Here is a 27,100-nt window from a genome sequence, read left to right as displayed (position 1 = left end):
TTTATGATCGTGCATAGATTAATTTTAACTTTTCTGATTTCTAATATATTAGGGTTCTTTTATATGTTTCTTAAGACGCAGAAAACAAAAATGATATAGATTTTAAGGTCGCACATCGATTTATTTCAACTGATTCTAATACATTAGGGTCCTCTCATATGTTTTAAGAAATGCAGAAAATGGTAATGCTATTATTTTTAAAATCGTGCATCAATTTATATTAACTTTTCTTTGGGTTCCTTCTTATATTAGGGTCTCTTTATATATATTAAGCCATTTGTATGTTTTCTGCATCTTAGAAAATTCAAAAGGATATTAATATGTTTAAGATCGGAAAAGTTATAATAAATCGATACACAAGTGTGCGATCATAAAATCAGTAGCATTTTCGTTTGCTGCATCTTAAGAAATATTTAATAGGACCCTAATATATTAGAAATCAAAATGGTGAAAAATAAGTGAAATTAAAAAAAAAAATCTAATTTTTATAATAATAATATTATATTCAACTAATTTTATATTTGAATAATTTTGTATTTAACTAATTTTTTATTCAATTGAAATAATATTTCAAATATTTGAATACAAAATTATTCGGATTGTTTAGTCGTATTTTTATTCGACTCTCGTCAATCGAATGTAAACTTCGAATAAAAATGTATTCTTCTCTCGTCAATCGAATTCTTTTTGCCCAACTCTGCAACAGAGTATGAAAATTGATATCTTTACTTTAGGTTTTCTTTATTTTTGAATACTAGATTTATTTTTTGTGTTTATATGATATGCACATTTTAATGCTTAGTTGTGCATAAACTTTTGATGTTTTTCAAAATTAATTATACATCTAGTGGATGATATGTTGTACATGTCATATATTAATGATATTATTTATTGACAATGTTTACATCGGGGCATGCACTGTGCCTTACTCCAGGTACCCCAAATTTATGCTGAAATTTTCTTGAAATTAGTGTGGAACAAGGGAGGTTAATTATGAGAGACTTTTTTATGCTTATTAGTGAACATGCTCGTATTTTTATTATCAAATATTATTCCCTGGAGGGGCAACCTGTGTTAGTGTATTAATAGATAATAATTGTTTTAATAATATGAGATAAGACAGAGTTTTGGGTGAGTCTCATATGAAGTATTTAATTCTTATCCATGAGGTGTTGAAAGTTTCACTGTCACAGTCACTTCTTCGTCTTATAGCTACTTCCCTCATCCAGGTTGAGCATTGGGCGAAATTGGTGAATACCATGGATTTCGCCTAGTGTCTGTGAAAAAGGTCTCTCTATCTTAGACGCTGGCCAGCTAGTCCTCAAATATGCCGTGATGGTAATATAAATCAATTCCTGGCTTGGATGCGACAACTTAATTAAAGGCAACTTTACGGTCATCTTCGTCTTTCGGTGTATGATTGTCATCATCCGTGGCGAGATAGGTCAAGTGGAAGACATGAAATACAAAAGTTCTTTGATCCTCATTTAGATCGAAAACTGCTTCCCACCCTGAAAAACCCAGGTTCATCAAAGAACAGGGTTTCATCATCCTGTACGAGGAGTGAGATGCCAGTGGGTGAAGCATTATCAGAGTAAGTCCCCATCATTACTGCACGGACGGCAGGAGACCCCCGAAAGCCATGGTGGGTACCAGTAACTATGATGGGTATAAGTCAATGCCTACGAGCAAGTTAATGAAACTGGGAACCCCAAAAGAAGGGTTGGCCAGGACTTGGTGCAGCAAATTTCCTATTACATTTAAAGGAACCAGATGTCCAGGGATGTCGGAAGGTATCCGTTTGTCTACGAGAGCCTGAACCTTGAATTTTGTGGTATCATCAAAAGTGACCCGAAGCCTACCGTGAACCCTGTCATCCTACCCTTGACTTTATTAACTGGAATGCCTCCTGAGCCACTGATCCCCTCATCAAAGGGCTGAAATTGGTCACCAATCTGGACAGCGAGTTCGGCAGTAACGAATGAGTATTGGTTGCCAGAATCGAGTAATAGACATGCTGGTGCGAAACGCTTAGACCCATTTAATATTAATCAGACAGTGCCCGTAAGTGCTTGTGAAGGAGAATTACGAGGTCTGAACATATCACGGGTATAACCCACAAACTTTGGCGAAGTCACGGCAGCGGGGGAACCAGTTCAGCTTTGCACATGCAGCATGCTATGATGCTTGTGCAACAAAACAGGCCATGAATTCCGAAGGGCACCCCGAAGCATAGTAACGTGACTTCAGGCAATTCTGGTGCAAATCGGATAAATTAACAAAGTCGCTACATTCCTGAAGGGTCAAGTCCAGAAATTTGAACCACTGTTCCAAGAGGTGCCACCCATCACAATGGGGACAAGGTTCCTTGCTGTGGAGGTAGATTTCCCGGACAGGGAAGTGTTAGGTGACTGGCGATGCCCTGATCCTCCCGATTGTCTAGGAGACATGTGTGTCAACCCAGATGTGTCCAGGGAGACACAGGCCCTCGTACCGACTTTGCTGGCAAGTAAGGAGACTCCGACCTTTCCTCTACTGGCAGGTCTATTGCGTGGAGCCTCGGAACGAGGCTGCATGTTAAATTCGTGACACAGCTTGCAGGCCATTAATCTCTGTCTCACAAATGCTTTTACCTCATTGATGGTGGGGTAGATGTGCTTGCATGGGCAAGCTCAAAGTGCCGCCTGGTGACAGGGTGCAATGCTCAGAAAGCCAAAGCTGACAGAATAACATCCGATTCATCCTCTAGGGCTTACCTTGTAACATGGCGATTCCATTATGCCGTTATTATGTTATAAAATATTTACTTTTATCTTAATCTAATATAACGAGTCGAATCAAGGAATATGCTGAGGTTATTATTAGAGAAAAGAAATTAGTGGTTTTAGGAGAAATTGTTTAATTATTGATCAAATTTTTTCATCACGTCAAATATTACAAAAAAAAAAAAGGAATACAATGTGGTAGTTCATCAGCTTTGTATAGATTTCAAAAAGGCTTATGGTCCTATCTACTGTCAGACACTGTATAATATTTTTATTGAACAGGGAATACCAAAGAAGTTTGTAAATCTGGTATGGATGTGCATAACCAGAATGTGGAATAAAGTTCGAATTTGTAATTATTCTGAGAAGTTTGAGGTTCGGTAGAGTTTAAAACAAGACGATTCTCTATCACTTTATTAAATCTAGTATTAGAATACATTATTAAAAATGTTATGCTTATCAACATTTGTTAAACTTAAGGTATCTCTGTTTGGGTATGCTGATGATTTGGTATTAGTGGGTGAGGATAAGGAAACTATTTAAATAAATACAACTATATTGATAAAATATATTAAGGAACTAGGTCTCAAAATAAATATGGATAAAACAAAATATATGGTCAGCTGTAGAAGTAAGAGCAATGTCGAGGAAATACGTTTGAACTGGTAAAAAGGGTTAAGTATTTAGGTTCTAATTATTTAGTAATTGGTAATTACGAAAAAAAAATTTGATATGGAAATAAAAGTGAGGTTAAAGCCGAAAATTCTTGTTATTTTTCAATTTCAAAATTGCTTAGCTCACGCCATCTGCCTAAAGCTAAAAGTTAGAATTTACAAAACTATTATCGTTCCTACTACTGTTCTTTACAGATGTTAAAAGTGTCCGTTTACTCTAAGGGAAGAACCGTGCATTAAGTTTTTTTGAAAATAAAGTATTACATAAAATATTCAGACCAAAATAGGATGAGTTAGCCAGAGAATTTAGAAAGCTACAGAACAATGAATTGAGGGAACTGCTCCCAGTAAATATAATTCAGGTTATAGCTTTGCGGCTAATAAGATGAACTTGTAAGGTTGTAGAACTTATTAACGAATGCATCTCTAAAAAGTTAATAAACAATAAACCAACATAAAGGTGGATCCACATGTTGGCCGCTCGCCACGGATCGGAGGCTCGTACAAATGCTCGGCAAACAAAGAGCGGCCTATCCACATGTCAGTGTTATTCAGAGAGGCAAGCATGGCGGACGTACTAGTGGTTTCAGCCATTGCACTTGGATTGTATTATTTTTATTACAAAAAAAGAAAATGAAAGGAAATTAAATATAAATAAATAAGATTAAATATAAAACTTATTATAAAAAGTCCCAACAACCACCTTTAACCTCCTAACAGCTCTCAGTTGCAACTGGACAAAGAACAATGGTGTAGATGCTACACGAGCACTCTCACGAACCCCTTTGATCTGTGGCCAAAAAACTGACTCTCGACGGCTCGGCAACGAGCCTAGGCCAACCAAGCCAAGCCACCCATCCACATGCTCGCGTATGTCTGAGTTCGCCATGGCTCAGCCAACATGTAGAGGCCCCTTAACATGTAAACATCTGATGGGTAGACTGAAACGTAGGTGAGAGGATTGTGTCAAGACTGTCTTAGTATTTTTTGGTTTGGATGTGCATCACTTTGTATGTAGAGTGCAATTGGCATTAATTTGGGTTCGCTAAGTTTTTATTACTATTATTATTATTATTGAATAGAATATGGTCCGGGTGCGGTCAAAAAAACTCAAATAGTAAATAATTATACTATTTTATTGAACCAACGTTTCGCCCCACGTTGCAGGGCTTCGTCAGGGCTAAAAAAGATACAAACACTTGACATAGTTACAAAAAGGGATAAAGAAAAAACATAAGTGGAAAATAACTGGGGTATAAAATGAAAAGTAAGATGTAATAAGAAAAATTAAAGGTCGTAAATAGTAAATGAAAAGGGTAATAGTAACAGATAGATAAGAAAAGAAATATTAAAGAAAGTACAAATAAAGAGATGAAATATAAAAAAAAATAAAAAATTCAAATCAAATGATGAGACAGAATGCATATCTGTTTGACGGCAGTCAAAGACAGAGTGCCTCGTTTGTATTGGGAGGAGTGGGGATGGCAGTTATGCCACAATAACGAAAATAATTTTAAAGTAAACATAGTAAAAAAGTATTTAAATTAGGTGAACAATAAATGGTAATATACATAATAGAGGGGGAGAAGAGATATTAATTTAAAAAAAAAAAAACTCATAGATAGAAAAACTAAGGAAAAATAAAGTATAAAATAATGGGATACAATGTGTGTAAGTGATTAAGAAACACAATATACCAAATGAGTGGGGATACAGAGAAGTGTACATTATAATAGAAAATTAATAATAAAGTAATTAATATAAGTACACTTAAGAAGGTAACACATGAATATAAATTAAAAGATAAGATACATGAATATAAATGAAACAGGAAGGATAGTAAATATAAAAATAATTAAAGAAAAGGTGAGAATTTAGAGAAACAAGAATAAAAGATATGACAAGAAAGTGGGCTTCTGAAATGCAGAAAAAAGTGAAAAGAAGTATTATGAGGGTTTTATTATGTTCAAAATGTGTCGATATGTAAGGGAGATGCAGTCTTTATCAACTTTATGATTGACGGAATTCTCTGTTAAATTTATGTAAATGGACTCCGAGATGAGACGTTTGGTGTGGTTGGGGACAGTGGCAAGAATGGAAGGATTGTCAAAATTAAAAGTATGATTCAGGTTTAATGCGTGTTCTGATAATTTAGATGCAAGTGGATTACAGGAGTTGATGGAAGTTTTGTGCTGGGAAATGCGGTTCTTAAGTTGGTTTTGTATTCTCAGTAGTGCTGTTCTAAGAATGGCTTTCAGTACCTCTATCAAATGACAAGAGGAGCAAGTTATTAGATCTCATTTTTTTATTAAATATATATTTTAGACTATTTTTTCAATTTATTTTGTCATTATAATATTTCAATTTATCGTTGTTTATTGACATTCCTAGTGAAAATTATATGTTCAGCGATTTTTCAAAACTTTATTTGGATCAGAGATTTCTAGATCACGTTGTGGTTAAATTTGAAGAAGAATTTTCAGAATATTTAGCATTCTATAACTGTTCTACCATAAGATTGTGTTTTATTTAATCAGTTTTGGAACATCCATATTGTTAAAATTTAGTTTGTACTTGTTCATTCGTCTATCATTATACTATATTCTAAAAAACTAAATACTAAATATTCTCTTCTTGGTATAATTGTTTTCGAGTATTCAAAGTATAGTGTATAGGTAATAAATTTATTATGTCTATTACTTGACCATTATTTTTGACATGCACATTGTATTGGTTGTAAGTTTCTGAATGTTTAAGCGAATATTGGTTTAAATCTATAAATATTTGTTCCCACTATTGTAATTAACAGTTATCCATACCTGCTGTATATCTACTTCAGTACTTTGTTCTGTCTTTATGTTATCATGTTTAACCTCTTATGATTGGTTCTGAATGAATTAAAATAACAAACAACAATTTTCTTGTAGTTTCGTGCTATATTTAATTTTGTATATATATTTATTTTTTTTTTAGGGTCTCACTGGAGAGATAGAGGGCCTCCAATCAATGTTCAACAGCTTAACAAGAAAGACACCTGGAGTCCAGTCTCGTGTAGAAGCCATACTGCAGCAATGGAATCACATTTGGAACTATTCTCATTTATTTGTTGAAAGGTATCTATACATTATGGAAATTTATTTATTGTTAAAAGTCATTAAATTAATCCACAAGTCATGTTCCACAATTGATGATTTCTGATTCACAATACAGTAAATACTTGAAAATAATATTAATAAAAAATTCATCATGAATATAAATGTATTAAAATGTGATTCCTTGTAAATATTATTATTGTAACTTTTCACTATTAAAATTTATTAGTTTGATTGTTGATTTTTCTCTTTCTTTTGAGAAATGACAATAGTTCCTTAGAAGCATGAGGACCAAAACTAAATAATGAATAAAAAAACCTGATGGAAATGCTCAGTGCTAAGGGGTGGAATAGCCGTAGTGTCTATGAACTGAGCTGAGCACTATGGTGTCTGATCCTTAGTCTACCCGATTTATATACCACTTCTACTTAACATATTCTGTGAACAGTACAAAGCTTTGTTTAATTTATGTTGTTATTGATTTAATGTTTCAATTAATCTAAGTTGTATGTAAGTTCATGATGATATTTATTAATGTACACATGTTCTGAATTTATTTTTCAGACTCAAATGTGTTGAAATTACTCTGTCTGCCCTTGATGATGCTACTAATGTTGTCTCAGAACTGGAACTTAAACTTTCATCGTTTGGAGATATGCCTTCAGACTTGGAATCCTTACAGAATGTGAGATGTTAAAATGAATAACTAATAACCAAACTTGGGCATAATTTGCATAAAACTTTGTTTAATAACAAACAATTTTCTATTTATCGATCAAAAATGTATTCTTTATTACCTATTTGAATAACTTATAGTTGTTTAATTGTACAAATTATATTTCAAAGAAAAAATTTCATTGATTTTTAAATTGAGAATTAAGATTATATATTTCTGATATAATATTTATCGATATGATTTAAATAATAAAAAAGATAGATGATTTATTTATTGTTTGAAATATAAATTTGTCTAATTATGTTGATGATAATTGAATATGTATTATACTTCATGCTGTTATGCTCTGTTTATCTTAGGTACATGATGACCTGATTAGGGTACAGAATTCTATAGCTGCTCAGCAGCCAGTTGTTGACCAACTCATTGAGGATGCTACAAATACTCGGAGATTGGTTGTAAAATCAAGGGAACGTCTTAGATCTCATGACCATTCAGATATGGATAGGCTGGATGATGATGTAAATGCAGTTACCCAACGGTGGAATAACTTATGTGCTTCTCTTGTTGACAGGTTATTTGAACTAAACAATATTACCTGAATTAAAAAACCAAAATTAAGTTATTTATTTTAATTGATAAAATTGGTAATTTTTTCGTTCCATTGTTGATTCATTAATTTATGATTTGTCTTAAAGATTGAGATGCTGTGAAGCTGCTTATTCTCTCTTAGACACTTATGGGAAGACTTATCAGACAGAAGTCAAGTTTATTGATGAATCATATTCTGAATTGAACAACTTACCACCTGTTTCTCATGGTAAACACCATATTGAACCAACAAAGGTAATAGATTTAACATTTTCTATTCTATTACTATTGCCCCACCAATCTTCACCATTACTTTTTTTTTCTGCTTTCAGTAGGGTTCGGACTTTTCCATCTTAATTTATTTTTATGAGAACTACTATTTACTTTGGTTTTAACTTCACTACTTGTTTTTTTTTTCTGTTTTCTTTAAAGTTAAAACATATATTTTAAAATTCTACTGTTTTTGTAATATTGTACTACCCCCATATGTATTTTTTATGTATTTTTAATGTATGTATGCTGGGATGTTACATTACATTGTATTGTATTTTAGCATATGTGAAATTCATTTTACTAGGGCATTAATAGTTGTTTCCAGAGATCAGATAAAAACCTCTTTTTAATGATTAATTTTTCACCATTCGATAAAATGAATCTTGGTTTGTTAACATTAAATTTGATTTTTTTATAATAATATTTCATTAGTTTTTTTATTTTACCTGAAGCATATTTTACAAATTAAAGTCTTATGATCTGGTTCAGAGAAATAAAAATGACCAGATATAAAAAAAAATTATTCTCAATGAGGTAGCTTTATTCACATTTGTTAGTTTAACTAGGTGGTGACAAAATTAATGTTAATAATTGGTGATAGCTTCTGGTATTTAGTATTTTCAATTATATTATTATTATGTGGGCAACAGACCATGGAGGTCTAAATCCTCACGTGATGTATTTCCTAATACATCGCGCATTTCTTGATGTGGTGTTTCCGTAGGGTGGGTTCGTCACTCCCACGCCTATTTTTTTGAGTGCCACCCATTGGCTAACAGACCTCACAAAGGCCCGGGGATGTTGTGAGTGAATTTATTTTGTGCTTGAAAAAAGTTGTGCTTCGATCTGACAACCTGTGGGTTGGTAGACTGGCGCATATGACAAAAACAACAAAGTAAAGGAATCATATAACTAGAGAGTGACTGTTATCAAAAATTCTTTGACATAATGACATTTTACAAACATTACCGAGAACCGTTGTCCATCTGCTTCAGGAGCATTTTAGGCAGAGTAGTCTGGACATGACATCATACTAGACTATCATGCAGTAGCAACAAAAAAAGATCTGTTTATTTCCTTTAAATGCATCTGCCAGTATTCACTACCAACCATGACAATGGGCAGCGCCAGAATTCTGCCTTCAATTTTGATTTATTTTGAAAATTCAATTTTAAAACAAAATTCTTGTATGTTGAGGAAAAGATGATTGAGGGTGCAGTCAGTATTAATACACAAACAAGTAAAAGTTATTTTATTTGTGTTGACGTCTTAGCTTAAATTTTAGGCCTTCATTCATATGACTAGTGCAAAGTTACTGTCAAGAGTGGTAATCATCAGCACAAATCAAATAAGTTTTACTTAGTTTTTTATCATTACTTACCGCACCCCTGACAATTTTCTACTCATATTACATCTACAGTCAACAATAAACACCTAATCAGAATTTTTGTGAAATTAATTACATTATTTTGGTGTAATAATATTAAAAAATATATATATTTTTTAAATGGAGATAGGTTAAACGGATCTGTGTTGAGTGTTTTTTAAAAAAAAATTTTGCATTGTATTTCTTTTAAGAAAATTGTTCTTCATATTTTATTTTGTTATTGGCTGTACTAATATTTTTATTTTTTTAGGTACTTTTTACCAGCATAGTTGAAAGAACTCAACCTTTAGAACAGGTCAACATTGATGGTGGTCGTTTCATACGTGAAGCAAAAGTAAGCTCGATTATGCCTACATTATTTTACTCAATAAATTATTTAATTTTATTATTATTAACAATTTTTGTTAACAAAGTTGTAAAATATATACAAGTATAGTAGTTATTTAATCAACTTATTAATTGTTTATTATCCTTATTAATGAGTAATTGTCATTAGTAAGGAAAATTAATGAACATGTACATAGCATAGAAATCTAACTTTTGGCTGCAAAGATATTATTCTAACAGTTCAGTAGATTTTATGTAATTTCATTAATATTCTAGTATTTATTGGTGGATGTCCAGTTCAGGGATGTTAAGAATTTTCATTATTTATATTTATATTTGCTGATCTCATCAGCGATTAAATAATGAATAATTGCTATTCATAGTTATTTATAATAATTATGTCAATGCTAATTATATGTTCAGCTGTAACAATGTGTATTGTTCCTGCATCAAAAGAAAAAAAAAATCTTTTAAGAAAAAATTCTGGTAGTACAAGTCATCATGTGAAAAAAAGATGTGAAACAGGTATACTTACCTCTATGTTTCAAGAATTATGGGCACCTAAAAAGAAGTTACAATAGTATAATTACTTAATAATTAAATATCTGGTGATGATACAGAATTATCCAAATCTGATTTGGGCTGACTAAAAATAAATCCCATCAGAAAATTGCTAGCTTTATTCTGAAACAATCAAGTGCATTTTTAACATAAATAAGTATTTAAAAAAATAAAACAAAGACTTTCAGATATAAATAAAATAATTGAATTTCAATTATTTAACTATAGACCCATGATTATCATTAATTATAATCAGCTAGTTACATTACGATTTCAGATATGATGTATGTCTAGTCGTGGTCCCAATCTCTGATTTGTCTTGAAATAAGATAATAGTTTTATACCCCCACATTGTACAAGAAAATTTAATTGAAGAGGCCAAGCTCCTACCCTGAAAACTTGTAACTTCATACTTTTTTCACTTTGGGTAAAGAGTATGCAGGGTGTTGTTTATTGAATCTATAAGATTTTTGCTAGTTTCTTTCATTAAACCAACAGTCATGTAGGTGAAGCAAAATCTTAAATCTTGGATCAACAATAAACACATTCAAATAATGTTCTTGAGAAACAATTACATAATTTAAAAAAGTATACATGGTGTGTTCACAAAGTTTCAAGACTGGTCTCAGTCTTAAACATAAATGTATTAAACAACAACGAACTTAAAGTTTTCAGTATATGATCCTCAGGCATCAACACTCCATTGCCAGCATTTTTTCCATTGTTCATAGGTTGCCTGGACAACTGGAATGGTGACAAATCACTTTCCTTACAAGTCTCTCTGATTCAAGGAAAGAAAAAGAAATCACTGGAAGCTAAATCGGGGCTGTAGGGTGTCTGCGGAAGTATTGCAATGGTGAACTAAGCAAATAATTCGGAGGCAGCTGGTCATGAGCAACGTATGAGTGCTCATGGTCATGATGGTTAAATTCTTATTCTGTGACAGCCTTCAACCATTTCAATGCACAACTGAAATGTAACAGATTTTTTTTTTTTATCAATCAGTAAATTTCTATGTGTGGGAAAGAAAGCGGCCTAATCATGACATTTTTTTTTCATGGTATTGGAAGTACAGGCGATAAAACTGATTGCAAGATTGTGGGATTATATTTGAAAAAAAAAATATAAGCTCAAGTAAAAATTATGAATAGTAATATTGTGAAATGATATTGATAGTTTGAATATAAGAGTTGATCAAATATTAAATAATATACCTCAATCGTAGTAATATTTAAACTTAAGCATCCCTGGTCTGGACCAAATGTATTTGTATATATAACCGAAATCAACTTATTAACATGCTCCCAAAACAAAATAAAAATAATTTGAGAACGAAAGGACAAAAATTATATTAATGTACTTAATGAAACTGAACAAGAAAAAAAAAAAAAAAAGGGGACCCTACTAACACAACATTACAGATATACAACCTTGCACTGGGAAAATTCAGAGCAGCAGTGGCAATAGCACAGCCATCTTTTGACGGTGATTCACGTCCTGAATCTGAGTGGCCTTCTGGTGAAGAAGAAATTGCTGAGCAGCTTGACAAGATCAACCATAGGTACTTGGCTCTCGTCAGCATTTTACAAGATAGACTGAGGCAGATTTGTGCCATTTCGAATGACCCTCAACTTAGGGTAAGTGAACAGAAAATATATGTTTGTTTATTATTATTATTTTTTTTACTTTCTTCAAGAAACTTTTTAAAATTATGAATTTTTACTGATAAAAGGCACCATCATCAATGTAGTTACTGTTAAAAGCCTCCTCATTGGCGTCTTTTTATTTTTTTACTTCTAATACAGATTTTCTTCTCACAACAATACAAATTTTATTCAACAGCATAGTTTTTAATGTTGTTGAACATATCTAAATCCTTGCCTCGGAAATACAATTTGTGGATGGTATTGATTTCCTGTTACCATTTGAAGAAAACTGTTGCAGAACACCATTAAATGCCTCTGATTAGGATGCCCTTGATAAATCAGGATGTTTTGAGTAGTTTAAAAGATATAGAAGTGGTGATTTTGATATGAGATACGAAAAAATTCTGAAGCAGTCTGATGATAATGCAAGCATTTTTGGTTAAAGATGATCCACAGATCAATTAAATTTGTCATGAGAAGCTGTTTCCATACATTTGAAAGCCATGAGATAGATCCAGAAGATGTAACTGAATGAAAGACAGCAGGAAAACAAAATTGAAGATGGTCACTCAACGTACCATGAAGCCGCGCTATGCCTCCTCTACTCTTGGGGGGTCCTGGTGTGTTGAGGTGCTATGTCACAACAAGGTCCTTCATTTCAGTTCGAATCCTGGCATTGTGAAATTTTCTGTACCGTCTGATGTGATGCGCTCTGGAACTCCGTAGAATTGGAACCACAATCAGAGAGCTGTCAACACTGCTTCTGACAACTTTTCCTGCACCTGATGCACCATTGCCGCCTTACTAAAGATATCACTCATGGTTATCCATTTATATCCTCTCTATGTGAAAGTATCGATCTGCAGATGGTTGAACAGTTAATCTGTGTTTCTTCTTGTCTCCCTTTTGGCTTGTTTCTGTCATATTTCGTGCGTAGACAACTTCACAATTTCCTACAACCTCCGTGATAGTCTTCTTCATCCCCCACCAAAAGTATTGAATGTGTGCAGGGTCTCCAGGATTCCATGGTGATTTGTTTTGCCCTGGTGATATGCTATGGTCATCTTTTTTTGTCGTTTGTCTTCCTGAAGGGTTTCCACCATCTGCTTGCAACAGATGATTCCCTATTTGTTCGCTACGCCTTAGCTGCTTGATCTCCCAGATAATGGCATTGGCAGATAATGTAAAGGTGATGAGTTTCTCCGGGCTTTGAAGCATCCTTCAACACTATAAATCTGGTCGCTCCTCACACCTGGCAGTAACCAAATCGTCGAGATTTTGCTCCTCCCATACTTGCTACACTTAACATTCAGCAATCCAGTGGTCCTCATTCTCCATAAAATCTGCTGCCTCTTGTCATTTATTATATTTCCTCCAGTTCCTCCATATCTGCTGGTCTTCCTTCCTCCGAGCTCTCGTTAGATGAAGATTCCTTCCTATCATCTTTCTCTGCCACATTCTGTCCTTCTTCATCTCCCGGTGTCCACTCCCGCAGAAATTGGCTAGATGGATCTCCAGCCTCCTCTCCTACTGTATTTACTGTAATTGCTCGAGACAAGCAATCGGCTACCACATTTTTTTTTCCTGGTTTATGTATTATTTCCATGTTATACTTCGCAAGGAGCTCCTTCCAACACGTATTCCTAGCCAAAGACTCCTTCAACTTTCCCACACATTGTACAGGCATGCGGTCAGTGGGTACCCTGAACCTTCTGCCAAACACATAAGGTCTGCAGTGGTCAGCAGCCCACACTATTCCCAAGAGTCTCATTCCAGCGCACTGTATCTGGTCTCTGTTTCTGTTAGGCCCCTACTGGGCAATGTCCCCCTTCACCATCCTGAGACAACACTGCTCCCAACGCAACTCGTTTCTGTAGTGATATTGAATTGCCGAGTGAAGTCTGGGAAAGCAAGCACTGGCTCCTGCTGAGCTCCTTCATGCACCGCCTGATATTGTCTTCCACCATCGGAGTGATGATCACCTTTCTGGCTACAGAATAGAGCATTGGAAATGTTGATTCGAACACATTTTAGGTCTAACGTGAGCAAACACGGCAATTATTTTGCAGAGAAAAATACCGAGTTCTTTTTAGACAGATTGCAGAGATGGGAGCATCACTGTGAGAAGTATGTAGAGTTACAAGGATTGTTGAAAAATAAAAAAAAATAATTTCAGAAAAATGCCTTGTATTTTTGTTAGGTCAGAAACTTTTCAGACCACCCTTGTGTATGTTCTGAATTTGAACTATTCATCAACTCTAGCCTTCACCACAGTAACAGTTGTTAATAATAATAATGTAGGATTTTAAAAATTACTTAACCATAGGTCCATAGGTCATAGGATTTTTTCTGATATCTACTGTCAATTTTCTTTCATTGACAGTTGTCTATTACATGAATCTGTCATAGAGTAAAAATTCTGATTTGGGCATTATTATTGGTGTTGATCATTTATATTTATTTCGGTTGATGAAAACCATCTTCTGCTCAGAACCATTGTTCTTGATAAAGATATTACTAAACCTGGAAGGGAATCATGGTCAGTGGATAGATTAGTCTTTATTCTGAAGGATACATGTACTGTAAAAATTTGTTAAAACAAGTAGGTCACCAAGTTAAATCATTTTAAAATTATTAAGAGATTTTTAAATAAAACGTAGCCCTTGGTTAAAAAATCATGTTACTAAATTTTCTTGTAATGTATTTAGAATAGTGTTATACATTACAATAACTTTTTTCTAGCATTTGAGGTCTACTATAACCAAATGAAAACTTTTTACCAGACCTAAAAATTTCAGGATTGCATGCTACTAATTATACATCTGCTAATTGATCATCAGATCCAGTAAAATTAATTATGATTTTGTTTCTTTCTTTTTTTTTCAAAATTGGTTGCCTTACTTTGTTGGAGAAAACAAATAGTTTTGGTTTGAATGATTGTATTATATATTCTATTTTTATTCAAGTTTTTTCTGTTAATTTTCTTATTTTACTATTGCTTCATAAAATTCTATTTGTAATAGTTACCAATTATGACCTAAGATATATATATATATATTTCTAAAACTGTGTTAAATTCTGGTCTTAGTTGTACTATCTATTGGAAAGCCTATTGTTTATTTAGGAATCATTACCCAATTAACTACAGCTGTAATTTTCATCCCACACTTCTATCAAGGATGCCTGTAGGTGGTCTTGTTATTTGTTAAAGGATATATTTTAGTTTCTTGATAACAGATCATTTTAAGTTCCAATGTATGACACAGCACCACTAAACAATTTCAGTTAAGAGGCAATTGTAACTAATTTTGCTAACATCCCCTGGTCTGAATTGTCTCTTCCTATATTTACTTTTTCTAAATGAACTATAATCAGAGTGATCTACAAATGTATTCTCATATTATGTTCCTTCTCCATCTTATAGGAGTTCGTGTCTAAGCTTCAGCCAGCACACTTGAAGACTTTTAGAACTGAGTTCACCCTTACAGAAACATCAACTCAACTCCCTGACAGGTTCGTTATAATAAACTTTATAATATGTTCATTCATTTTTTCTTTGAATTATTGATGTTCTGATAATCCACAAAAAAATCAATCCATCAAACTAGCTTTTATTTGAATGACTTTTGTTGAAAAAATGCATGATAGTGCCTCTATAATTACTTCTAACAAATTTACTAGAAAAAACAACTGGTTGTTATTAATTAATTAGTCACTTTACTCTTTTAAATTGTGATTTACATTAAATTTAGGCTCTAATTATTGGGTTACAAATTTTAGGTATTTACTATTCTTGTAATATAACAAAAACATGTTATTAAGTTTTTGAAGAAATATCATTTTATCTACCATAGTGATTAACGCATCAGGGCCTATTTATCATTCATATTCCGTAAATGTTTATGAACATTTTATTCACTATCTGATTACTATTTTATGGAGCTTTCAAATCTATTATTGGATCCTTTTTTAAGTTTCGGTCTGTTATATACTATTGGAGAAATATTTGGCGACTAATTTAGAACAGTGGTATCCGATACAGAACTGTATAGATGCTTTCTAGGTGCAAAGAATCAATATTTTTTTTTTTTTAATGTTTCTTTGTATTGACGTAACAAAAAAGTGTTAATATTCTCTGGACGCCTTATTTCTCGAAAAATTGTGTGATTGTAATTAATTTTTAACATACTTCAAAATGAAGAAGGTTGTTATATGAAATATGGAGTATTTTAAATAATAATACATGTATCTTATAATGAGGGCAAAACAAATTCATATGTCAGTTTGAAAAACATCAATTTCACAAATTTTTGAACATTTAAATCAGCTTTTCCAATTAATATTGACCACACGTTATTTTTTCTATTAATTTAGAGTTTCATCACAGCAGCATTTCTACTACTACATCATTCCTGTATCAGATTAGATCTCAAAAGTAACCTTTATATGGGATTAACGTGGAATTAATTACACTGATCTTCTACTTTTAATCTTATAAAATAATAATAAATGGAGATAAAACTTATTGACTATTAAGAAAATTGTTTAATTGAATTTAAAGACCGAGGATTTTGAATTTCTTTGTCAGTTGTCGATGGAGAACAAAGCAGATCATTGCAAACTATGAGATCCATATTAAAGATTTCTCATATTCGACTTGTACAAAAAAATTTATTGGATACAGAGAGGACAGTAACTTTACTATCAATGAATGATGTTATATTCCTGAAAACATCAAGGCCATATTACTTTGAGATTAGAGAGAGAATGGATAGCTCTTTTTGTTTTTAAATAATTTATTAGAAACTTTGGTTTAAAATTTTATCTTCAAGTTATATTAGTGTTCATAATTTAAAAGTATTCTGGAATTTGGCTGTTCTTAAATTTTAATTCTTTTTAAATAACAAAAGTTGTTTTAAGATTTTAATTTTGTTTTTCTTTTATTTCCTTACCTCTCATACATTCAAATGTTATTTTAGTGTGATTTTCATCCTAGTAAGATAAATTTATGAAGCATGTAGGATTTATATCAAATTTTTTCATGCTTACTCTTCTTTTTCAGGTGGAGAATCACTGAAACAGACTCTATGGGAATAAATGGATCAAAACCACCTTCTTCTCCTGAAAAAACGGGTATAGGGACAGATGTAATAAACCGTACTGGGATTTATCACCCTACTACTGGGGCCGAGATGACTGTCAGTGAAGCCATTAAGGCACGTATCCTTGATGTCAGAACTGGTCGAATAAATTTATCGCCTGACAAAAGTATCGACATTCAGGAAGGTGTTGTCATGGGTATTATTGCCCAGGCATTAGCATCTGAACTCCTTGGTCCATCTAACATTTCTGGCTCCAAGAACCTCTTGGAGGCTATTCAAAAGGAGCTTTCTTTGGCTGAAGGGAGTCCATTAAGGGTATGTTTATCAGATGCAATTGATTTAGGCCTTGTTAGTAGCTCAGGGTATCTAGATAGGGAAACTGGACGGACTATTCCATTAGAATCTGCCCCACTTGCTGATATTCCCGAAATAGTTAATAATGACATTAAACTGACAGTTACAGAATCCATTGAGTCTAATGTATTACCATCCGATGTAATTGATGCTAGGAACAAAGGGCTTATTCAGAGGCCCCAGACACTTTATGATATCTTAGATTTGCATTCATCACAGGAAAATCATGTTGATACTATTTTTGGTTCTTTAACCCTACAAGAATGTATAAATAAAAAGGTTTTAGACTTTGATTCATTTAACTCTATCCTTGACATTAAGTCTGGAAAAATGCTCACTCTCAAATCTGCATTGGAAACTGGAGTGATAACTGAAGATTGGCAGTTCAAAGACACCAAAAGTAATAGAGTTATTGACTTAAAATCTGCAATTGATGAGGGCTATATTGCATCAGTTATTGTGAGGTCCATCTTTGATATAGACTGTTTTAAAAATTTTGAAACCGGCGAGTTTGTTTCATTTAATAAGGCTGTTGCTCTTGATCTTCTTCAAAATGGAGAACTGGTCACTAAAAAATCTGGCAAGACTGTACCAATCAAAGACGCTTTAAAAGACAATCTTGTAAAAAAAAACATTTGGGAAATTTTGGATAGAAAAGTAGGCATAATGTCTGGTGGAAAGGAGTTGACACTATTTGGTGCTGCATTTAAATGCTATATAGATCCTAAGACAGGGTTTGTATTGGATCGTAGAAAAAATAGGCTTTGTTACAAAGATGCATTAGATAAAAAAATTATAACCAAAGAAGGCTTGAGTGTTCTTAAGAGTTGTTTAGCCATAACAGTGACTGAAACTAAACCACTATTCAAGAAGAGCAACTCAAGTCCTGTCAAGCAAGGGTTAAAGAAAATCCTTGATACTCTAGCAATGAAGAAGAAAGATGAATTGCCAGATCGTGGCATGCCACTGAAGGAAGCCATAGACAAAGGTCTATTTGATCCTAATTCTGGGTTATTTCATATTCCAGGAACTGATAGACTGGTTAGTTTCGAGGAGTGTTTAAGACTGAATATTTTAGATCCAAATTCTGGTGTTTTGAATGATGGCAAGAAAACGCTTACATTTATCAGGGCCATAGAAAAAAAAATTATGACACCTCTTGGAGAGTTTGAAGGTATGTCTTTATCAGATGCTATATCTAAAGGTTTTATCATATTTGAAGGAGAACCATATGAAATATCAAAAGGTGCTATCTTAGATCCAACTTCTGGGCTGATTGTATATGCTGATTCTCGAAAGCCGGAGAAACTGCTTGAGGCTGTGTGTGAAGGACTTCCTGCTGTGATAAAAGATCCTAAGGGGAATCCAGTAGATTTACAAACTGCTAAAGAAACATTTCTTTCCAATGAACGCTATGATCCTGAAGGGCTGAACTTGACACCTATGGAAGCTATAAAGCAAGGTTTCATAACCTTCAAGCCAGTAGCATCTAAACTTTCTGTTGATAGGTTCACAACAGCAAAAGATTTTATACTGAGGGGCTTATTTGATCCCCGAACTTCTTCCTTTACTGATACATCCGGAAAGAAGATTTCGTTTACTGAAGTGGTAGATTATATAGATCCACATACTTTGGTCAAAGATCTTGAAACAGGAGAATTCATACCTATAAAAAATGCTAAGTTTGATGAAAATGGTGAAATGATTGATCCTAGAACAGGCAGATCAGTGCCTTTTTTCACAGCTTGTAAACTTAATTGGATACGTCCTAAGAAAACTGCACCCAAGCCTAAATTTGGTTTACAAGAAGCTGTAGATAAAGGGATTTTGGGAAGTGATGGTTTTGTAACACATGAAAATATTAAAGTACCTCTTTTCTCAGCCATTGCAGATGGTATACTTGATTGTGATAAAATTGGGATCATTGCAAATAATAATTTAATTCCTGTATCCAAAGCTGTGGAATCAAACATTTTAGACCTAAACAAAGGTAAACTTGAAAGTGATGATCTTATATTAAGATTTCAAAAAGGGGATGTTCGTCAACTTGAGAAGCCTGTTGCTTTAGAAGCATTAATTAAGAAGGGATTAGCTACCAAAGGTATTACAGATCCAATTACCAAAGATTCAATTACTTTGCAGGAAGCTATTAGAAGATATATTGTAGATCCTGATATATCATTTTGCAAAGACACTGTTAATGATGAATTCATAGATCTGAATGTAGCTATAGATAGAGGTGTGATCAAGTATAAATTTAAAGACACTAAGTCTGGTTCCAAATTACTTCTTCCTGAAGCATTAGAAAGACAATTAATTATTACAAAACTTGATAAGATGTCAATTGTAAATGCATTACAGTACTTTAAAGATGGAAAATTCTTGAACCCTAAAACTGGAGAAATGGTCACACTTAATGAGGCCCTTAAGTCATTTATTGATTCTTCTTCTACGAAATTTAAAGATCCAAAAAATGATGCGATAATAACTGTTGAAGAAGCTTTAGAATCAGGTCTTCTTGATGGAGAAAATTCTATACTAACCTATCCTTACAGAGTTCCTTTAGATGTTGCCTATTCAAAAGGTATTTTACTACCTTCTGTTGCTCCAATGACATTAGCAGAAGCTTTGATTCAAGATCTTTATGACCCAGTGACTGGAAAGCTAATGATAGAAGGAAGCAAGACCATACTCCAATGTCTGAAAGAAAATCTTATTACAGATTCCCCATTAATTCTAGGAAATGGCGATCTAATTTCATTGAAACAAGCTATTGATGAAGGACTCATAGACCCGAATAGTGGTATGGTAGTAGTAGAAGGTGATTCTCTTAATCTGAAAGAAGCCTTGGAGCAGGGTCATTTTGTCACTAAGAGATTATACCCAGTACCAGAAGCTGTTAGAAAATTGTACAATCCAATTAGTGGAAAATTTACTGATCCAACTACATGTAACAAATTGACAACTGATGAAGCTCTTGATAAGGTACTTGATCAGAGTACTACTCTGGTAAAGTTAGGTAACCAAGTCAAAACCTTTGAAGGCAGTGTCAAAGAAGGCCAATTTAGGAATATTGATTTGAAGCATGCATTAGATGAAGGAATTATAATGGAATTAGATAGACCACTGCCATTTGCCGAAGCTCTGAAAACATTATTTGATCCTGATTCAAGTCTTTTCTTAGATCCCGATGGTTCATATGTTCCTCTAGAAGAAGCTATACTTCTGGGTCTTGTAGATGGAAAAAGTGAAGTTGAAACATCGCGAGGTGTATTGCCATTAGAAGATGCCATTGCTTTTGGACTTGTTAATTCTTCAACTATTGATGGTGTGGATCTCAGAGTATTGGCTAGAAGACCCATTTCTCTTCAAGAAGCAGTTGTAAAATTTTATAAAAACAAAAAATTTCCTCAAGGAAACTTACGAGATGCAATATCAGATGGTTTTGTGGATGACACTAGATTACTCTGTTACTCAAGTAAACCATTATCATTAAGAGAAGCAAAACAATCAGGGATTATTGATGATTGTAGGAACACTATTTGTGGCATGGATTTGTCTGAAGGATTGATGAAAGGGCTTATTATTAATCTAGAAGGTCCATTTTCTTTGTATGATGCCCTTAAATTCGGCTTTTATCAAGATAGATTTGTTCATCCTAATTCTGGAAAAATCATGAATCTCACTCAGGCTGTTGAAGAAGGTTTCATTGACCCCAGCATTTCTACTATCAAAACACCAAATGATAATTACATAATTTTGGATAAATCAATTATGGGTGAATTAGATAAAGGAGACTTAATTCGTTACAAAAATGAAGGCATAATTGTACCACACATGGGAATGGACTTGGAAGAAGCTATCAGGTCAAAATTGTTTAAGAATGGGAAGTTCATTGCTCCTTTAGAAAATAAAAAAGTAGGTTTAAATTTTGGCATCAAGTCTGGACTTCTAAACCCTGACACAACTTATCTTTCTTATGCTGGTCGTTTAAAAGATCTAAACCAATCCCTTAATGATGGCTTAGTTGATGCAGAAAGTTGTGTTGTTAGAATTGAGGAAGGTATTCCTTTTGATGAAGCATTTCATAGAGGTATTCTTATTACTGTTCCTAGAGTAAAACCTCCTGATGTTCCAGGAGAGGACACAATGATGTTTAAAGATACTGCAAAGAGAAGGTTACTGCGTCTAGCAGATGCTAGACGCAAAGGATTAGTTGATAGTGCAGGACGTGCTCTTGATACGTTGAATTCAAAACTTTTAGACTTGGATTCTGCCTTAGAAACAGGATTGATTGTTAAAAAAATTTCATTAATGGATGCCCTTGACTATAACCTTTATAACCCTACGACTGGTAGATTTAATGATCCATTTTCAGTGGGGAGTGTGCAAGGTAGAAAACGTCTAACTCTTTCAGAGGCTATAGATGTGGGGCTTATAGACCCGAAATCTGTCCTTATTCGTTTTGGGGGTGAAATACATGATTTACCCTCGGCAATTCGTGTCGGTGCTATTGACCCACACACTGGTAAGATAATTGATGGAGAAAACCAATTGGATTTCTTGAAAGGAAAAGCGAAGGGTTACTTCATTGTTGCTCAAAGTAGGGTAAGTGTTTTAAATCTTTTGCTGGTTTTCAGTTTATGCTTTTTTCATTAAATCAGAGTAACAAGAATATTATTTGTTTAAAAATAAACAGCATTATGAAGAAAATTATTTCTTCAGCTAAAAAATTTGTTGTCTATTTTATAAATGCTTATGTTTATTAATTTTGAATATTGTATATCTGTGTGAGCCCTAGTCTTAAAGCATTTTTGTTAGATAGTAATAGACATGTGTATAGGGGAACAAGTTAAGGAAGAACCACAAAGTTCTTGCCTAAGGAGCTTAGGCCAAGAGGTTTTTCTGAAGGAGGGGTACTCATTCCCTTTTTTGATAACTTTATACTACAGATTTTTCAAACACCCACTTTCTTGAATTTTCGTTCAACATTTTGATTTGCTGCCAACCTATTATCTTACCTGAGAGCCTTGTAAGGCCAATGTAGAAGGGAGATGGCGTATACCAGGGATGGCCAACTTTTCAGTATATAATATCTACTTTTTTTCTTAAAAGTATGTCGCGATCGACTTACATAGGCGTAGTCTAAGGGGTGAGAAGGGGTGTGAAATGCCTACTATGTTTATTCTCTGTGCAGTATAAGGTACATTCCAGTGATGTACAGGTAGATAAGAATAATATATGTTCAAAACTATTTTATATTTTATAAATCACTTATTAAGTTTTTGAGATATAGGGTTATGAAGAAAATAAATTTCCAGACCCAACTTTTGATAGCACTATTCCATATATGCAGTATATTTGTTGGCTACCCCTGGCCTAGACATAGGACAATTTGCACATGTGAATAGAGCACTAATAAATCCTTCTGAAAGAGGAACCTAAGTTGGGAAGAAAGAAGATTGTTATTTCAACAAATGAGTTATAATTTTTTATTTATACTTACAATGAAAAACAAAACTGTCACTAGAAATTAAAAACAGCAGATACTACTTAAAAAAGTATTGGACTTAATCACAATAGATACAATTAAACTATTGCAAGACTGTGGTATTAGATTATTTTTAGGCATTAATTATAGTAACTAAAATTACAAAAATCAATAATTACTACCGAATTCAAAATTGTTCTCCTTAGTAGGCTTGACATATTAAGTTGTGGAGGGAGTCATGCCTTTTCCCCTCAAACTATTGGATATCCACTAAAATGATCTTGCTTAAGTTGTTTATGACTTGTTTTAAATTATTTTATGCTCCAAGTTTAAATTGGGTGATTTTAGTTCTCAAGTATTTTTTTTATATGTATATAATGAGGAACATGTGGATTAAAAGCTTCATGAAAATCAGGCAGGTCGTTAAAAAGTTGTTAATATTAAAATTATTTTTTTAAGAAACAATATAATTATTAACTAATTAATTTATATCATATTGAAACAATGCATTTTGCTCATTTATGCTTTGAATATACCTGAATGATTCTAAGCCTAACAGGATTTTACTCCTGGTCTAAAAATATTTTGTCAAAATGTAACCTTTTCGTACCTCAAGCTGCTTGTAAATGACACCATAATTAGTATTTTAACGCTTGAAATATTGTATAAGCTAATAGTTGTTAGTAATATTCTTGTTTCTCTGACCTAATATTTATATTTTTCCGTATCATAAAAGCTCAATAGTAAATTTATCATTAGCTTCTTGTTATTTGCTGTAATCTAGTTATTTTTTATTGAAATTTAGAATGTTTAAAAAAGTACATTTCATCATTCATTCAATGACTGCCAACTATGAGATAAATCTAGTTAGTGGTATTGCCTTCGATGACGACTATGAGTTATATCACAGTCAGGGCTATTGCCCAAGAGGCCAGCTAAGAGTTATTTCGTAGTTGATATTGCCTAGAACAACAAGTTATGTTGTAGTTTGTTTACTTATTGTATTTGTGCAGCTAAAATGAACTTGGCCAGTAATATATCTGTGTAAACATAAATGGTTAGCCTGAGGTAAAGTACCATGGCAGTCAATGTGTTAAAATATGTTCAAATAATTATTTCTGAAAAGATATGAACTTCAAATCAAAGCTCAATATTTATGAATGAATTAAAGTGGTTTTAATTTCAGTCACAACTTTCAAAAGTATTTTTCAGTGATAAATTTACTATTTCTTTGTTATTATTATTTACCTATATTCTTTATTTTGTCAGTTATGAATATATCTTTATATGCTTTTGCAAACTGCCAGATTACCATAGTAGCTTGCAAAGCCTTTAATTTCCATATATACAAGAATTTACACAATGTGTTAGCTGACTATTTGTAACATGATATGACGTTTATATTATGTGTCTTTCCGCATGGGCTTTGCTTGTGCGTCTGAACAGTGTAGCATTTTTTACCTTCGCCTATACCTAATTCATTACATCATCACGTAATACAAGTTATCTGTTTATTTAAAATATGTATGTGTGTGTGTATATATATATATATATATATATATATGTAATGTTGTTATTTTATATATTTTCTTTTATGTCCTTTGTTATGTTTTTTTATTTTATGTTCTTGTATTTGAAAGTTGTTGGTTTTTTCTGTTTGTTTTTTTTTTTAAACAATAACCTTGCATTTTGTTTTTGTCTTTTTTTATCTGTTGCAGCCACACCAAATTTTTGTCTGCGAAACCAATTTTACCTGAGCTATACCCCAATATATATACATTCTTTTTTTTTTTTGATGCTTCGCTTCTAACCCTCAAAACCAATGATTAAGCAAAATAAAAATTATCTCAAACATGAAAAATTCTAATGGGATTGGCACGATTATATATATACTTTTTAAAAAACAAAAACAAAATTTGAGCTAACAGCACGGATATAGCTAGAGAGGCTAAAGAGCTACTAACTTGGTTTGATTTTTAATATACAGTTTCTTAAGAAGTATTTTTATAAATTATAAACATTTTATAAAATTTAATAGTATATGTTGTATTTAAGTTGTGTGCTGCTTGGAAATATTAATTATTTCTTGATAAATGATTGTCGTGAATAGATTTTATCTCAAAATTATTTTGGTTTTATACTACCATTGAATGATGGTTGTTTATTTTGAAAAGTCACTTTACGTTGAATAGATTAAGCATATTCTCTTGGCCCAGCAGAACATAACAAATACAGGGCATGCTTATTGTTATCTTTTTATTATATGCTATCTTTACTGAACCATGAAATTGTTACGCATGTTGCATGTGCATGTTAATCAATTTAAAACAAAACATTAATATAGTAAATATATCTTATAATGCTTTTTTTTTTTTTTAATCTTTTTTACATATTAATTTTAAATGAATATATATTTGCAGTTAATTTGTTGTATGTGTTAATATTACCGTTTTTTTTTTTTAACTATTTGATGATAAATGTCTTATTTAAAGTTTTTCTTTTTTAATACAGCAAGCTATGGAAGAAAAGTACAAATTATGTGATGACAATTTGCAATCTCTACTTGAATGGATTGGTGAGATAGAAGCTCGACTTGCTCAGCAGGAACCAGTACAAGAGGATCTTGATCGTCTTCGAAATCAAATCAATATTTTGAAGGTGGTTTTTGTGTAATTTTCTTGTGTTCCTGAATAGATTGTATGCTCAATAATTATTTTGCTTATTGCTTCTACAGCTGCTCAAAGAGGAATTAGATTCCCAACAACGAATGGTCTTTAATTGCCTAGAGGAGGTGAGGACTGTGGCATCCACTGGTAATGAATATCTTACTCGAGATGAGGTATCAACTTTAGAGAGGAATGGAAAGTCCTTGAGGTGAATAATAAGTCTTTTTCATAATCAATTACTAATCAACTTTATTTCATTCTTAGAATTTAACTGTTTTTTACCACATTATTCCCATCTCTGAAACTTACATATGGATTTGGTCTGTTCATGACATTCTGGGTTTAAAACCATCCTCCAATCTACTTTTCCTGATACTCTTCAGTTTTTATAACTTTTATTGAAATTTCCTTTGGGTTATCCTCTATCCATAATATTAGTACTTTGATCTATTCAGATCTGATTTCACTTTTTGCTTAAATCATTCCTTTTTATGTTCATTCCATTCTTTAACTAAGAGGGCAGATTGTAAAAGTTTCCTTATTTCTTTTATATTGACAGCAACGTCTATTTTCCTAGGATAATATATCATTTTTTATGTAGTTTCCATTTTGATCCAAAAAATTTTCCAGATTAACTGAGCATTGATTATAATTAAGGAGCGATTGAGGTTGATGGAATTGCTGTACTTGGCAGTGTTGCCAGAAGTGTACCGTTAGGGGTACTTTCTATTATCCTGGACTATCCTTAATCAAAACTTCTTTATTAGCTCTTTACACTCCGATGTCCTCCCACACTTAAAAATAGTCTACCCAATTTGCCTTTATTAAAGTCACTTCACTACTTTTAGTAATTAACCAGAAAAATTGTAATTCTTGTTCTATTTTTAAACCTTTGGATTTCATTTATCTTTCCTTGCTCCCATTCATAAAGTTCTTATTCTTCTCCTTTAGTTCTCTCTTTTGGTTCTATTCCTTTTTGTTCTGCTTATTTGTATAAGTTTTTGTTCTGATTATTTATCCATATGATCTGTATTTGTAATAAGATTTAATTCATTAATCTCTGTATCAAGTGTTGTATATACTTGTGTGTGTGTGTGTAAGATTGTGTTTATAATTTTTTAATATATGGATTGAAGGTAAATTTTTATCGCTATTAGATTCTTTTCTTGTGTAATGTAGATCGTAATACTAAGCAATATCAATAATTTAAACAAAAATAGATTTACCATTATTCTTTTGTCATTTTATAGTTCACTTCATTGTATTAAAATGTTTCCTATTTATTACTAATATTACCTTTTTTATTTTATGGATAAAAGTTTAGTTGAATTATAGTTCCTACATTTAAAAGTAACTGGAGTTCTTTGTTATAGAAGCCGTTATGATCGTGCAATTGACAGGACTGATAAACTTCTAAAGAGGTTGACAAATGCTGGAGATCACTTATCCAAATTCAAGTGAGTTTAAATCATTATTTTTTTTATTCTTTATATAT

General features: G+C 32.5%; 1 protein-coding gene across 11 annotated transcripts in view; it reads left to right on the top strand.

The window, feature by feature from the left end:
- The window catches only part of shot (dystonin-like protein short stop), a 155,451-nt gene that overhangs the window by 29,683 nt on the left and 98,668 nt on the right, over nucleotides 1–27,100 (top strand). For 9 of the 11 annotated variants that reach the window (XM_067048612.1, XM_067048619.1, XM_067048615.1 and 6 more), the window contains exons 16-26: nucleotides 6,413–6,552; nucleotides 7,096–7,216; nucleotides 7,567–7,781; nucleotides 7,906–8,053; nucleotides 9,709–9,792; nucleotides 11,768–11,983; nucleotides 15,417–15,505; nucleotides 17,055–22,056; nucleotides 25,451–25,597; nucleotides 25,674–25,813; nucleotides 26,979–27,062. In XM_067048612.1, coding sequence (XP_066904713.1) covers nucleotides 6,413–6,552; nucleotides 7,096–7,216; nucleotides 7,567–7,781; nucleotides 7,906–8,053; nucleotides 9,709–9,792; nucleotides 11,768–11,983; nucleotides 15,417–15,505; nucleotides 17,055–22,056; nucleotides 25,451–25,597; nucleotides 25,674–25,813; nucleotides 26,979–27,062 — 6,386 coding nt within the window. The remainder of the gene's footprint in view (nucleotides 1–6,412; nucleotides 6,553–7,095; nucleotides 7,217–7,566; nucleotides 7,782–7,905; nucleotides 8,054–9,708; nucleotides 9,793–11,767; nucleotides 11,984–15,416; nucleotides 15,506–17,054; nucleotides 22,057–25,450; nucleotides 25,598–25,673; nucleotides 25,814–26,978; nucleotides 27,063–27,100) is intronic. The other 2 variants (XM_067048620.1, XM_067048621.1) reach the window with 2 other exon arrangements.

Source organism: Halyomorpha halys, unplaced genomic scaffold (assembly GCF_000696795.3).
Source record: "Halyomorpha halys isolate HHAL.00 unplaced genomic scaffold, Hhal_1.1 Scaffold80.1, whole genome shotgun sequence".
Lineage (NCBI taxonomy): Eukaryota > Metazoa > Arthropoda > Insecta > Hemiptera > Pentatomidae > Halyomorpha > Halyomorpha halys.
This window is presented reverse-complemented; position numbering and strand designations above follow the sequence as displayed.